The sequence below is a fragment of the Ammospiza caudacuta genome, chromosome Z (genome assembly GCF_027887145.1).
Source record: "Ammospiza caudacuta isolate bAmmCau1 chromosome Z, bAmmCau1.pri, whole genome shotgun sequence".
In the NCBI taxonomy this organism is placed as follows: Eukaryota; Metazoa; Chordata; class Aves; order Passeriformes; family Passerellidae; genus Ammospiza; species Ammospiza caudacuta.
Genome location: NC_080632.1, coordinates 465322 through 480000, shown reverse-complemented (window position 1 = coordinate 480000; position 14679 = coordinate 465322). Strand labels below are relative to the sequence as shown.

The 14679-nt window shown below is 41.0% G+C and overlaps 1 protein-coding gene across 2 annotated transcripts in view; it reads right to left on the bottom strand.

Annotated features, from left to right (window-relative positions):
• The window catches only part of ZCCHC7 (zinc finger CCHC-type containing 7), a 92680-nt gene that overhangs the window by 9843 nt on the left and 68158 nt on the right, over positions 1-14679 (bottom strand). Inside the window, exon 6 of one of the 2 annotated variants that reach the window (XM_058824160.1) lies at positions 11901-11936. The exons of the other annotated variant lie outside the window; for it this stretch is intronic. Coding sequence (XP_058680143.1) covers positions 11901-11936 — 36 coding nt within the window. The remainder of the gene's footprint in view (positions 1-11900; positions 11937-14679) is intronic. 2 annotated transcript variants of the gene reach the window in all.

The following is a 14679-nucleotide window of genomic DNA, read 5'->3' as shown; positions in this document are numbered from 1 at the left end:
TATCAGGTGATTGCATCATTAAGCCACACATGCTACGTAGTAAAAATCCTTATGAAAATTCATGAAAGAAACACACTGAGCTTGGTGCATGCTAATAAACAAGAAACATACAAATTTAGTATTTTAACTTTTAATCCCCCTAAACTCCAAACAATTACAAATGAAATAATTTCTTCACTGAATTTTATTTTTTTTTTTCAGCTATCTAATAAAACCTTTCTCTTCCCACAGGAGTTGTGGAGGTCCAACCTGAGCATCTTCCCACAAATTACGCTTTACTAAATGTGCTCCTGACATCTGGACATCACCAAAACACAGTGAAATAAATAAGAAAAAAGAAAAAGTGATCTCACTTATCTTTTAGGGCTTTTTTTCTTTTCTTTTCTTTTCTTCCTTTTTTTTTTATTTTATTTTTTTATTTTTAAGCCATGATACACATTAAATTACCAGTTAATTAATCGAATTTTAATTTTTGATTGTACAGTCTGGGAAACCAAAACCTTTCCCAGAGGAAGAAATTTAGCTTGCCCGGTCCACAGTACGAGCACTGTGAAGTGATCTCTTTCTACAGAAATAAGACATTTCTACAATGCATTTTAAAGAGATGCAAATAGCATCTACAATTGACTGTGTGAAGACGCTAAAGGAAGAGACAAAACGTACAGTATTATGTATTTAAAATAAATGAATGCAATCTTTTAATACTCTCACAAGCAGAAGAGAAAACCCTAAAATATTAATACAAAAAGTCTTCTCTAAGAAACGGACAAAAACCCCTCAAGTTCACAGAGAAAATGAATGTATGCAAGATAGTGAGGATAACAACAATACAATCCCTGAATGCCTCAAAATCTTCATGGTTTAAAAGGCATCCCAATTTTCTCCAAAGGTGGTGGCATCTCTCTAGCTGTCCATGGCTAATTTTACAGGGAATGCAAAATGTTATTTAAAAACGATGGCGCATTAAACTCTAACTGTTCCTGATGTGGCTCTCAAACTACAAACCTATCTCCCCTTCTATTTTAATTTTAAAGTAAGTTAGCGAACACTTCGTTCCTAATCCCTGGGGACTATCTGTATGGTGACACAAACACGCAAATTTATGACAGTAACATAAATGCTCCTCCGAAGTAATGTGCAACATTAAGTGAAATCGTTTCCTGGAAAGATATTATAGGTATCTATATTTTATTTGCCATCTTAAACATATCTGGGTCTTTATGACCTTATTTTTAAAATGTATTTCCTTTTTACATTTCCTGGTGCAAATGGACTGCATAAATAAGCAATGTGCTATGAGGCTTCAGACTAGCCGATAAACCCTTTCAATTTTCATGCCAGCTTCTTCTTTTGTAATTCAAATCTGGCTGAAAACTGGCAGCTCTGAAAACTGAAACAAGCACTGCCACAAATACCTTGTAATGCTATCGACCTTGTCTGCCCATGCAGTGAGAAAGGGGGATGCATATGTGTCTGCAGTCATCCAGATAACACAACTCATTTTTTTGGGGGGATAACAGAAGCTGGACCCGAACCGCGCACCCAAAGCAGTCATTACCAGGCAGGCTGGAGAATAAGTCTCTTCAAAATACACAGCGCATTTAAAAACCATATACAGGGCTCAGCCACTGCTTTCATTACCAATTTTAATTTAGCTCCTTCAGTTTGCTAGCCAGATAAACTCTTTAGTGCTGTTTTTTAATCTATTTGCCACATTTTATGTTTAAGATTATAGTAATATGGGACAGGAGAAGGAATCACTTTTGGAGGAAATAAAGAAATAGATCCGCTTATCGGCGCCCATCAGAAAGTTCATTAATCAGCCGGGCTTTGTGCCCCCTAAATTGAAAGGTTAAATAATCCTCTCAGGAATATTTCTCGGCACCGCCGCCAATTGTCCGGAGAGAAGCTGCCATTCACCGTGCTCCAGATCGGTGACAGGGTATTTTACCACCGTTTGGGCCCCAAACAATGACGGACAAATGGCCTGGCTCACAAAGAAACCTTTTAGTACACGGATGGAGAAAGGACCACAAGCTTTGAAGTGGGGTGGGGGAGGTGGGGAGAGCCTATGCGGAGAGGGAGGAGGAGGAGAGGAGAAGCAAAAGGAGGTGCAGGAGGAAGAGGAGGAGAAGGAGGAGGAGGAGACTCATGCACTGGGACATGTATATTTTATTTGAGTGTTTGTTAGGGGATTGCCCAAATGTTTATGTACATTGCTATATATCTATATATCTGCCGGGGCACGGCACCGGCTGCCCCCACGCTAAGCATATGCATAGTTACACATACATTTATACATTAATCTAAAAACAAACATTTGCAAAGCCTGTAAAATCAGAAGATGAACAGAACTGAAGCACAGTTATATTTATTAGCTAATACACGGGGGAGCCTGACAAACCTGAAGGTTTTAATTTTTACTGTCATTCTGGATGAGTTACAGCTTCCTTTCTCTCCCTTTAATCTTTATGTCATCTACTGATGGTCTCTCACCACTGCACGCAAAAGGATGAAGTACCGTGTCTGAATAAGTTTCTTAGGGGAGAACTCCTAATAGGTATTCCTTGATAAATAGACTCTTAATATTTTTTTTTTTTTTTTTTTTTTTGGAAGTGGCTTCTAATCACAGCTAAAATGAAAGTAAACATGGGAAAAACTTTCAGTTCTGCTGAGGAATATGAGATGCCAAGTGAGCAGTCATCAGTTTACTAGAAGTGAGTTTTGGGGTACATTTTAAATAGATAATAATTGAACCTTTTCCCTTTAAACTCCCCAGCAGCTGGACTTCAGCATGCAGCATCCTTCACTAATGACAATTTCACAGAAGCACTTTCCTTACATTACCAACATGCCAACTGCACGTGGTAATGTTTATCCATTTTCTCATAATTTTTTCATGTGCTGTCCATTAAAGAGCATCATATTTATTCAGGAATAGCAGTTATTTGCACTTAGATTCATGACGAGTGACATTCATCCCAAATATGCCCTTGTGGAAATGTGTGACAGCTTGTATACAACCACTGACAAACAAAAGCTTCTCCATCGCCTTTTTGCACACCAATTTTTTAAAAATTGTTTTCAATTCCATGCAGTTTTTACTTTAATGGGACTTGGGACTTCCTGAATAGTATACAACTTCTAAAAATGGATCAGACCATATCAGATTTCTGCACTCTTACACCATGTAAATATGCTGTTGACCCAAACAGTTTCCTCCAGACCAACTTTTGATTATCTCAGTGCTATCATTTTTCCTCTCCTTCCTTTCTTCCTGAGGCTACCATCAAGAAATCAGAATGAATTTAACCAGCTCTCATCTGGCATCCAAACAGACAGAAACTGGGTATCTCATTCAAGTAATTTTAAAGGAAGAGATTTTTCAGGGTTATTGCACGGAAACCCTCCAGTGTCTGTACTCCCACACAGGTGCTCATCACTCCATTTTTTAAGTGCCAGAAGAAGTTATAAAAATTCATTAGAAACAGAAATAACAGCATAGTCAAGAAACAACACAAAAATAATTTCTATTGGCTACAAGGTGAGCAGAGACTACAGGTGGAAAACCTGCAAGTTTGAGAGGAGCCAAAAAGAAAAAAAGGAAAAGACAAGCCACTTTTGGAGCCAGGTGTTAGAAGAACTGAACGTGGCAGTGAGTGTCCTTCCCTCGTGAGTCGCTCAGCTGCTCTGGTGTAAAAACAAGGCTCTCCCTCACCAGCTGCCCAGCCCACAGCGGGCAGCACTGCCACCCCTGCACTGTGCAGACAGCCAGGCGCAGGGAAAGGGCCCTGTCAGCCACACACACACTCGAGTGCCCGTTTCTCCACGGGGGCTGTAGCCCATTGCTCGCACGGCTCTTGGGGTATGTTCATCGAACGGCAATGTAACCCAAATTCAGCATTAAAAAATGAGCCAACACCAAAGGCCCAGCCTCACTCCCCTGCAGCCCAAAATTCTGTGGGAAGCCTCCCTCTGTGGCCCCGGGTGGGTGGCACAGCGTGTGTGCACACACAGCGCAGCTCACACGCGCTTGTGAGGCTGCTCTGCCAGCACCTGCTCGTGGCTCCGTGCTCCTCACCACTCTGTGCGGGCCCTGCCTCCTTTAATTCCCTTTATACTGGGTTCTTCAAGACTTGAAATCAAAATCAGGATAATTCTGTCACGGGGATAGAAACTTTTCTATGCACATGACAGGACCTAACAAGATGTATTAATATCATTGACATGATAGACCCTCTTGGAATTAAATCAGTGAATATTTTTAGGGAACCCTAATCCGTAGATTATTAACATGATCGAGCATAACTTGAGGAAGTTACTGTCTTACCAGCAAGAGCTCCGGGCTGCTGTGACACACGAATCACCAGCAAGATGAACCACGCAGTGCAAGCAGATTTACTGACTTTTTATACTTTTTCCACTTTGCAATACAAAAACGCACAAAAATCCATTTAATGGCATTTATGCGTATTATGTACAACTGTGGATTTTTTCACATATTAAAATGTCTGTTAAATTTGCAGACGAGATTTTTGGCTTCCTACAGAATTTTGACACTGGTTCAAAGGTCTAACAAAACTTTAAAAAGACACCTTATTATCAAGTTTGGAGAAATTTTCAGGATGTAGGAGCTTTAATATGAACATTCATGATAGCATTGACAGCAGAAAGAGGGCATAGAATTTTTTTTCTCAAATATTTTTAAAACGCATTGGAAACCTCATTTTAGCTTGAAAATTCTATTATTTAGATGGTTAATGCTTTGAAATCATGATAATATCGTAAATGCTTGCATAAGTTCAGCTTTTCAAATGAAAGAAAAGAGAGGTGAAATTTTTAAACTGAATTTGTAAGCATTTAAGAAAAAAATAATCTTAATCCTTTCCCTTAAGAGAACTGCAGTTGAGCATACGAAGGGGAAATATTTCAGCAGCAAACCTTCCCTGATTATTCTCTTTGATTAATTACCCACTCACCCAACAGCTTTGGTGCATCACAAAAATAACCCAAACCTCTCTGGTTTTGGGTGTGCAGGGCTGGACGGACACATGCCACCAAATGTCGTGGACTGCACAAAGAACGTCCGAGGCACACGGGAGTGAGCTAACCAGAGATTTGAAACAGTAAAATACATTCATTTCCATCCTCTGCTCTCCTCCACTTCCCTTTCACAGTGAAATTGGCTGCTTTTGCAGCAAACAGGGCCCTTGACACCACCTCAACACTGAAGTGGAGCCGGGGCTCTCTGAGCGGTGCCGCTCTCCAAGGCAAGCACCACAGCAATGCCAATTCTGGAACCCCAAAATCACAGAAATGGTCAGCCAGCCCAGCTCTCCATTCCACTCTCTCCCCATTTCCACACTGCTTCCAGAAATATACAGAAATACAATTTTCGGTCAAAATGTAATCTCTCTTTAACCCTCAATTTTAAAGCACCTTTTATTTTGTTTTCTGGGGAGCAGGTGCAGAAGAGCAGGAGACAGATAAAAGTCAGAGAAGCAGGACACTTCCTACCATGGTTACTACACGATGAAGGTGAGTGGCAGGTGGTACCCATGCTGCTGGAAGGTTCTGCATCCCACCCAAAATGTCCTTGCAGAAAATTTATACAAGGGTACTAACACTACTTCTTTTCCCCATCATAATCTAAATACACCTTTCAAATAAAAATTGGGAAAGAACTTTTAGCTAGCATTTGTATTGAAAAGCTATAGAATATGCTTTGAATTCATAAACCTAATAGTTATTTCAGGACTTGAAACTGTCTTTGTTTTCTGAAAAAAAAAAAAAAGCTATCAGACAGAATATCTTTTGTGAAATATGATTGCTGTACAATATATTTGGGGTTTAGGTTTCTGATAACCTCAAAAAAATCTGAAACTTGAAAGAGAGTGGGAACACAGCAAATTACAATTAGCAGGAGAAAATAAGCTGTAAAATTGGTTTGCCCACACACCAAGCTCCTCTGACCTGCTGGCTCTCTCCAGGAGAGCAGTGCAGGGCTGACAGCATGTCAGCAGCACCCCAGACACTCAAAACCTCTTGCAAGATGGGTCAGGTTTGGACAAGAGAGACTTTAAAACACAGAGAGTTTAAAACCAAAATATCTGCCTGTTGCTGGCCAAGGTCTGCCCAGCTCCTCCTCTGGCTATCAGGGCAAGCAGCCTCTCAAAGGGCAGGAAACCTTCATGAACCCAAGCACCTCCCAAGCAGGTATGTGGACACCCACCATCATGCTCCAGGTGCTTCTGTGCCCTGAAACCCTCAAGAGTCAGAGTCATTTTTACCTTAAATCCACAACGCCGCGAATTTTGAGCTGCCTTCGTTGTAAAATATCCTGCTGAATGGATACTGAAGCAATGGCACGAGGGCCCACTCTGAGATTCCAAAATATGAAAAATACATTGCCTATTTCACAAACAGACCTTTTTTCTGGGTGTTTTTTTTTTTTTTTTTCCCCTAGAGTTGCTAGAAATAGCCATGACACACCTGGAGAGAAACTGGCCAGATGCTGAAGCATTCCAGAGAAGCGCTGACCCCATGGCCTGAGGCTTTGTGTCATGGCCAGTGGAGCCAGCCCTGCGGCCATGTCACAGCCACAGCTGCATGGAAAACAGGCATTAACCTCCTCCCCAAAATGCTTCTAAAGCCATCCCTTCCCTCACTGTTCAACACCTAAAAAAATTTCTGGAAACCAAATATCCTGTCTCTCTCTCTCTCGCTTAAATATTTTTTGCCAGGGTTGTGTTATTTTTTATTTTTCCTTTCTGGAAGTCACAGCATAACAGAGAAATTGACTTCCAGGGATATGGCTTACATTTTCACTTCAGAAAAAAAGTAGTAGGCCACGAGGAATTTTAATCATGCACACAAAGAAACCTGAGCGCAACATTTAAACACAAAAGACGAATGTCCCTTCATGTCCTTCATACACGGGGCCAAATCAACCAGTTCCTGGTTCACCTTCCTTTATGTAAGTGGATTAAAAGTAAGATTAAAAAACTGACAAAAAGTGTGTTAAATGGTAGCTTCTGCTAATTAAAAATTCTGATGGTTCTAAAGCACTGTTGGTGGCCATCTTGCTCGGTGAGATTTCAAGAAGAAGAGGCCGGTGAAGGCAGGGCACAGGGGATGGAGCCAGCGTGGCTGGCTGGAGCGGCACCAGGGCACGAAGGGGCTTTTAAAAATGAGACATCCCTACAGAAAGAAAACACTCCGTCCCAGTGAGATTTATGTTTTAACACGCATATCAACGGCGAGAAACACCTTAGGAAAATAAAAAACTTGCTCTGCTCATTTTAGGGACAGAATTTCTTTACTCGGTTGTTATTTACTGAAGAAGACTCTAACACTTGCACAGTTCACTCCTGTTTGACTGAGGTGTCCTCATCCTGGTGCTGGACCGAACTGGCCACATCCCCTCCTGCATGGTACAAACCACTCTGACAATAAGATGTGGCGAGATTGGAGCCGGCCTGTTTCCATCTGACAAAACACGAAACACGCTGAGCACCGTGCCCATGGCCGGCTGCCCCACCGGCGCTGCCATCCACACTCTGGGCCTTCACGGCACAAGTGCACCTCACACCCAGGGCAAAACACGGTCTCTAGGCACTGAAGAGAAATAAATTTCCTCTTTTTCTCCAGTGGTGTCATCTGCTGGATGGGTGCTACCACTAGCAGCAGCTTCAGCAGGCCGCTCAGGCCACAGAGGCCGCGCAGGCCGTGGGACGGGGCTGAGGCCGCAGCCGCTGGTCAGCCCAGGCCGCTGGTCAGCCCAGGCCACAGCTGCTGGTCAGCGCGGGCAGCCCGGCCCTCGGTGCCCCCCGGATGGCCAGCACAGAGCCCCAGGCTGCCCACAGCAGCAGCAGCAGCAGCAGAGGGGACAAGGACTGGCCATGCAGAATGTGAGCCCCAGCGCTGCCCCTCTGCAGCCTGGGCCCACTGAGGACAGCAGCAGCCATAGGCCGCACCACCGCAAGGTGCACGGGCAGCATGTCAAACTTGAGGGGAAATACTGTATTTTTTAAAGAATACACTACAAAACTGAAACAAACAGAAGACAATCATTGGGTGCCCTCTCACAAGTTTTTCCATCGATATTTTAGTGTGATTTAGGGTTTGTCTTTTTTGTTTTTTAGAGGGCTATAACCTGGCCTCCACTTAAAATGCATAATAAATATCACTACATTTATAGCTCAAATTTGAAGTGACAGGAGAAAGGGAATGAGAAAGAGGCCAGTGCTCTGAGGGTGAAATAACACTGCAGTGTGCACCCCTGTACCTGTAGGGTGCAGAGGGGACGATGTGACAGCATGTCTTGAGGAACATGGGCCGTGCTTCTTGGGATTTGTGGAGCACCTGGCATTTAGGAAGTCACAGTTTTAAGCAAAGCTTCCTCAAAACCCAGAACAAAGAGCTCAATAAGGCTTCCAAATGCCTTGTGCCCAAAAAAAATCACATGTATCATCACTGACACTCCAGCAAGCTATGGTCAAAACTGTTTTTCCTGACTCTGTCAAAGAAGTCTTTGTCCTGTTATTTGATTGACAATAACCCCTTTGATAAGCCTTAGTGGGTATGAACCAATTCACAAAATACACAAATAAAACTTGAAATGTATTTTGACAAATATAATTGCCCTTCTCTGATACAGGAGAAATACGGAGTGTAGTTGTGATGAAAATGATCTGTAAAAGTTTTAAATCACCGTCTTAAAGAGATTATTAAATAGTATTTTAAACCGCAGTGGGAGTTGGATTTTTCTGCTGACTTTGATTGGCTTTTTTTTTCATAATAATTTTAGCTAAAAGAGTTGAAAGAGTAAGTTCAAAGAAAGTACTTTCAGCCACTTATAAAGCTCTGATTATCACACAGCCCTTAGATTTAAGCTTCACTGCATGCCTTATGATAATCTTTTTTTCCATCAAAACGCAAATTAAAATATTCAATTTACAATCCTTTTTGCCAGTTCTTCATAAGATTCCTTGTGCTGGCAGTCTTTTTTGGCTGGAATAAGATGTTTCTGCCCATACAACAAATTATTTGCAATGTGCTCAAATTTGTCACCATGGCCAACGTCAACAAACCCCAGCACCATGCCCAAGCGCAGAGAGGGTTTGTTATTGAGTCATTGTTTGAGCGGCCCGGCCGCCATGCAGGGGCTCCGAGGAGTCAATAGATGGCAGTCCATCTCCTAGGAAAGTGACCCAAAATGAATGAAATAACCAACAGCCTCATGAAGGACTGATGGGGAAGGCCGGGTGGTTCCTCACCAGCGTTCACAGAAATTAACCAAGAACACTTTACAGGAGGCAAAACACTCAGACAAACTCTGTGACAGCCCTCTGCGAACGGTGCCCAAATCTGGTGTATTATCACCAAACCGAACGCCCCAGCTCCTCTGCACGTACGTGGACCTGCACATGTGGGATGCTCGCCATCAAGTTACCAAAACCAGTTTAACTCCAGTGCTTGTGCCCCTGGCTGAAGGGCAGGAAAAGCTCTCCTGTGGCCCCCAACAGCTGGGCAGCCTCTGTGGGCCATGACAGCATCAACACCACTTTTCTGTTAAACCTGTGGTATTTTTCCTAATGCTGCTCCCCTCTTTGTACCAAAATATGTAATTTTCCTACAACAGGAAAATTGTATGATAATTTCTATGGTGAAATACTACAGTGCTGATATGAGAGTAAAAAAACTTAGCTTTTTGTTACAATCCTACAGCTATATATATATCGAATATATTTAAACATAATATATAATTCTAGTTCTAATTTAGAAGTTTTGTCTCTTGACAGAACATTATTTACTTCTGCTCTGCTTCAGGCGCAAAAGAGAAAATTTAAAGGGAATAATAAAGCATAAATTGTAAATAATTCAGATAATGCAGATTTTTTTCATTTACTTGTTGCAAATATCAGCCATGTCTTTTACCATACAAATTTTTAAATTCCAGGCTTATCCAACTGCCAATGTAACTTTGAGCCAAAGGTACTCTTCCCATGCAAGAAATGAAGGGGTGCAAAGCATTTCCCACATGCCAGAAATGTGTATTATTTGCAGATAAACTGCAATTCACTGCAAAGTAAAAATCTTATTGGAAGTAAAAATTTATTGGAAGGTAGGGCCTGATGCAATACCAAGTAATCTGTGAGTATGCCTATTTGACCACATTTCAAAATGTCCCTAAAATGCACCATAAATTTCCAAAGGGGTATTTTTAATAATATGCCCATATTTGTAACCACTACATTTTCTAACAAGAACTTGTTTTGACACCTTCTCTTAGTTTTACTTTACATTAACTGTAAAGCTTGAATGCTTTCTAAAAAATCCACAGAAATAATTTCCTATCTCAAGATATCTCAAATTTTGTCCTGGCACAGCGCTTGGTCAAGTTTAAGCTGCCCCCTGCTTTTTTTTTACAGACAAAAATATTTTATAAGTGTTGATGGCAATGCACTTTTTGAGGAATTTTCTATTCAGGCAGGTAGGATTAAAATTAAATTATATCTTTTATCTCAGTAAAAACCAGAACCCAGGATGTTGCTGCACCAAATATTTCTATTTGATTATTAAGTTCCAAGTGTTATAAACATTTCAGAAATTGTTTTTACATGCACCCTTAGGGATTATAATGAAAGACAGCATTTACCTTTTTCCTTCATCCATTTTAAAACCAAACCAAACCAAGACAAACAAAAATACTCAGTGAATGCACCTTTTTTTGTCTTACAATGTTTAAAAAAAAAAAAAAACCAAAACAAAACCAACCAAACCAACAAAAAGTCTTTACCAAATCTGTTTAAAAGTAAATTCTCAGGAAGGGTGGAGGATTTCCAGGGCAGATCTTTGTGTTAGAATCATTATGCACAAAACACAAATGAGAGGTTTAAAGTGCAGATTTCTTCTATTCATTGAATTTTGAAGAAAAAAACAGAAAAAAGAGCATTCCACTGCCATGAAGAGGTGGAGGCACAAATTATAAAGCACATCCCATCTACTGTTTCAGAGAAAAAAAAAACAAAGATCCAAAAAGAAAAGTAGTGAAGAAACTTTTCTACTTTGTTGAGAGCAGAGAACAGGGGTTAATTATCTGTAACAGCGAAATTCATGTGAGGCCGATCTGGGGAGCAATGAAAAGTTCACAGGAACAACAAACCCCTGATTTTTTTAAAGGTGTTTTTTGTCTCTCAGTTTTAGAAATTAATATATTTAAGAACTGTGACACCAATGCAAGAATTTGTTTTTACTGATTAAATACTGTCAGAGGTTTCAATATTAAGCAAATTTGTATGCATTTTGTTGTATTTTTATATCTATTTTACATACGAGGAAAAATCCTAAGTAATAAACTGGTACAGTTTCACAAAGTTTTATTTTCTTGTTTCAGGGATTAACGATCAACTAAGGCAGGCCAAACAAGCAGTCACAGCTAAATCCTGACTAATTATAAATTATCTGCAAAAGTTTAAGAGGTGTTTTTCCTTAAATTCACATCTCCACTCTAACTGAGATTTATTTCACTCATCTAAGAAGAAAGCTTTGTCACACAGAGTGACAAATTACCAGCATCTGGGATATCTGAGATGGGATTACAGCTTCTGCTGTGCACCCCAACTTAAAATTTAACGCTCTTTCCATGTGTAAATGTGGTCACTGAGAGAAGAGAGGCAAAGCACTAATTTAATTATTACAGTATTAAAATGAAAACAGAAGTTTTAAAGATGCTTAAAAAATAGTGACAGTGTTTCATCGCCTTCTTCAGTTCAAAAACTCTTGAGATGTTTATTATCTTCTCAGAGAAGATGCTTATCTATATTTTATGGTCAGCAGTTCACAGAGGAGTAAATAGGTTGGGTGTAGAAGAAAATAAAAAAGGTGTTTCTACTTACTGTTAGGTGATACTGCCTCCATATTTCTGGGCAAGCCTGGAAAATAAAAATATTGATCAGCTAGGAGCATGAAACAAGGTGCTTTACAGCCTGTTGGTTTTGGCATAACACAGTATCCACTGGTGTCGGTCACAGGAAAATAAGAAGCTTAACTGAAAGGGTCTGCATTTCAGCTTCAAAAACCCGGCTAGACAGTTTAATTGAATTTTACACTGGTTTAACACACTCCCTGCCATTGTCAGAAAGCCAGTAACAGTTTTCTCTCTGCCCTTTTTCTCCGAGGGGCAGAAGTTTGGGAGAGCAGTGTGTTCGTGACTGTAGGAAGCATTAATGCTGCAAAACAAACAGGGGCGGATTTCAATTCTACATTTTCTGACATTTTAAATTTACATAACGCTCTAGAAATTAAAGCACAAGGTGCCTTCCTTTCATGTACGAACAGAAATTTTATCTTTTTTGTACGTATCTCTTTCCTAATCAAAATATAATTGTTACATGTAATAATCCTCAGCAGCCTCATGTCAGATGAGTTGTAAACAAGAACCATAACAGATTGCTTTAATGTTGCTATTTTTACAATGACTTGCTAGCTTTTTTTTTCACTTTTAATTTTTTTAAATCGCCAGACTTTCATAAAAGTCCTAAGTGCAGCCCTTGGAAAAAAAAAAATCCAAGGAGGTTTTTGAGTCACAGAAGTGACACAATTGACCTGAGGGACACATGAGAGATGGTAAAGAGGAAAACGTGGATCTTTAAAACAAAATCAGAACATGCTGGTGGTCACTAAAGCTCAGATCGCTCTCTCAGAGGTTCTTAATGCTTTTACAAAATGTACGATACTTCTCACGGCCCCTGAGGCAAAGACAGACACGGAAATTGTGTCACTTTTTGTCATTTTGGTACACAGCTACTGCAGCGGAGGGCTTTCACTTCTCTTTAGAAATTTACCTTCTTATAAGAACAGCACCGTACTCATTTGAACAATTAGCAACTTGGTTTGCAAACCTTCATTTTAAGAAAAGAAAAATAAATGTAGTATTCCACGGCTTCTCCATAATATGCTGCAGCTGCAATTTTGAACACTGAAGCCTCATGACTACTTGCAAATGAGTACTATTAACACTTCTTTAGATTTTGAATAAATTTATCACTTGTGCCCAAATTCTTGCCTTCTTTTATTTTGATGGAGTGTGCTAATTAAAAAAAAAAAAAACACCCCACAACCAGTATCTCTCAAAATAAAATCCAAGTTTTTGCCAGTCACCCTGTGGCACATACATTTCCCAGATGTGATGGAAATGATATTATTTATTATTCATTCCACCAGTAACATAATTGTCTGCAGAAAAATCTACAATCTGTTCTGTGTAATGGTTCAGCATTTCTCCTCTTACTCAAATGCTGTGTGTAAATATTTGAGTTTTATATTAATATTTCTATAAAGAAAATGTGTGAAGGACATCACATTCCTCACCGAGGATCTGACAGTTTGAACACACTCAAGCTGTCTTTGAGCACAAACAAAAGGATTTTCTTCCTTCCCTAACTTAGCCAGAGAGCAACATATAAACACTCTGTAGCCTGTAAAAATATTGTACCAGAGCTCTTAGGGTCTCCCTGAGAGCTGAGGAGGTTTCAGCTGCACAGGGCAGCTGCGCTGGTCCAGCTCAGGGGTAGCAGGCAGTTATTTATACATTAGTTCTGGATACTTTTCGATTACCACAGTGTGCCCGGGCTAATATGGTTGAACAATTGCAATCAGTGAGTTGCGCTATCCTGGCAAAATGCCACTCTGTGCTATGACCTTTACTCACACGACTGCTATTTAATAATCATCATCCTCATCATCATCAAAATTACTTATTTTTGAATAACTGTTTGGTTGGGCATTTTTTCTGCTCTGGACACAAAGACGTCACTTTGAGCAAAAATCTGTAGCTGTGAGTGAGAACCACAGCTGGCAGAGCTCTTGTCAAAACCCTGGGAGAGGCACAGCCCCAGCCCTGCGTGGTGCTGTTCAGAGGTGGGTTTTATCCTCAGGGACCTTCTAAGGCTTAGGGAAAACCAGCAGAAGGAGAGGATGGAGCTGGTGAGGGAAGGCTAAGTATATTCCTTCATTCAGGTGGTGCCTGGGGAAAATACTGCTCAAGAGGGGTACAACAGCTGAGGAGGGGTCACTGTGAAACAACAGCTCTTTAGAGATGATGCTTTTAACCAGGAACCTCGTTACTTTGCATCAGCTCAGGGCTGTTGTCTGCATCTTATACCATGGAATGACAAATAGTATGATTAACAATTACTACCAAATACTGTCTCCTCAAATGAGGCAGGGAGGTTTGCTATGGTAGACAGCGTAGCCAGGCAGAACTGCTGCCAAACCCACCATTTTCCTTATTTATTTAAAATAACTTAACCATGAATGGCCCTCCTTTAGAGAAAAGCCCCTGTGGTACCCAGCTACGATGGCAGCGTGATGAACTACATTAAAATAAAATTGCATTTATTTCCTGCCCCAGTGGTCTGACTGTACTCGCATTTAGATGTACCAGCACAAAAGGTGCCCACTCCAGAGGGCAGAGCCACTGCCACGGCGTGCGGCGAGGGCAGCGGGCCCGCACATGCCACCACCTCGGGCCACTGCTGTCCTTAAGCCAGCGCTGTCTCCAGAGCCGTGCCACATCTGTCCCCAAAGCCACCGATGTCCCCAGACGCACTGCTGTCCCTAGAGGCACGCCTGTGCTGTTCCCAAAGCCAGCTGTCCGCAGCGCCACTGCTGTCC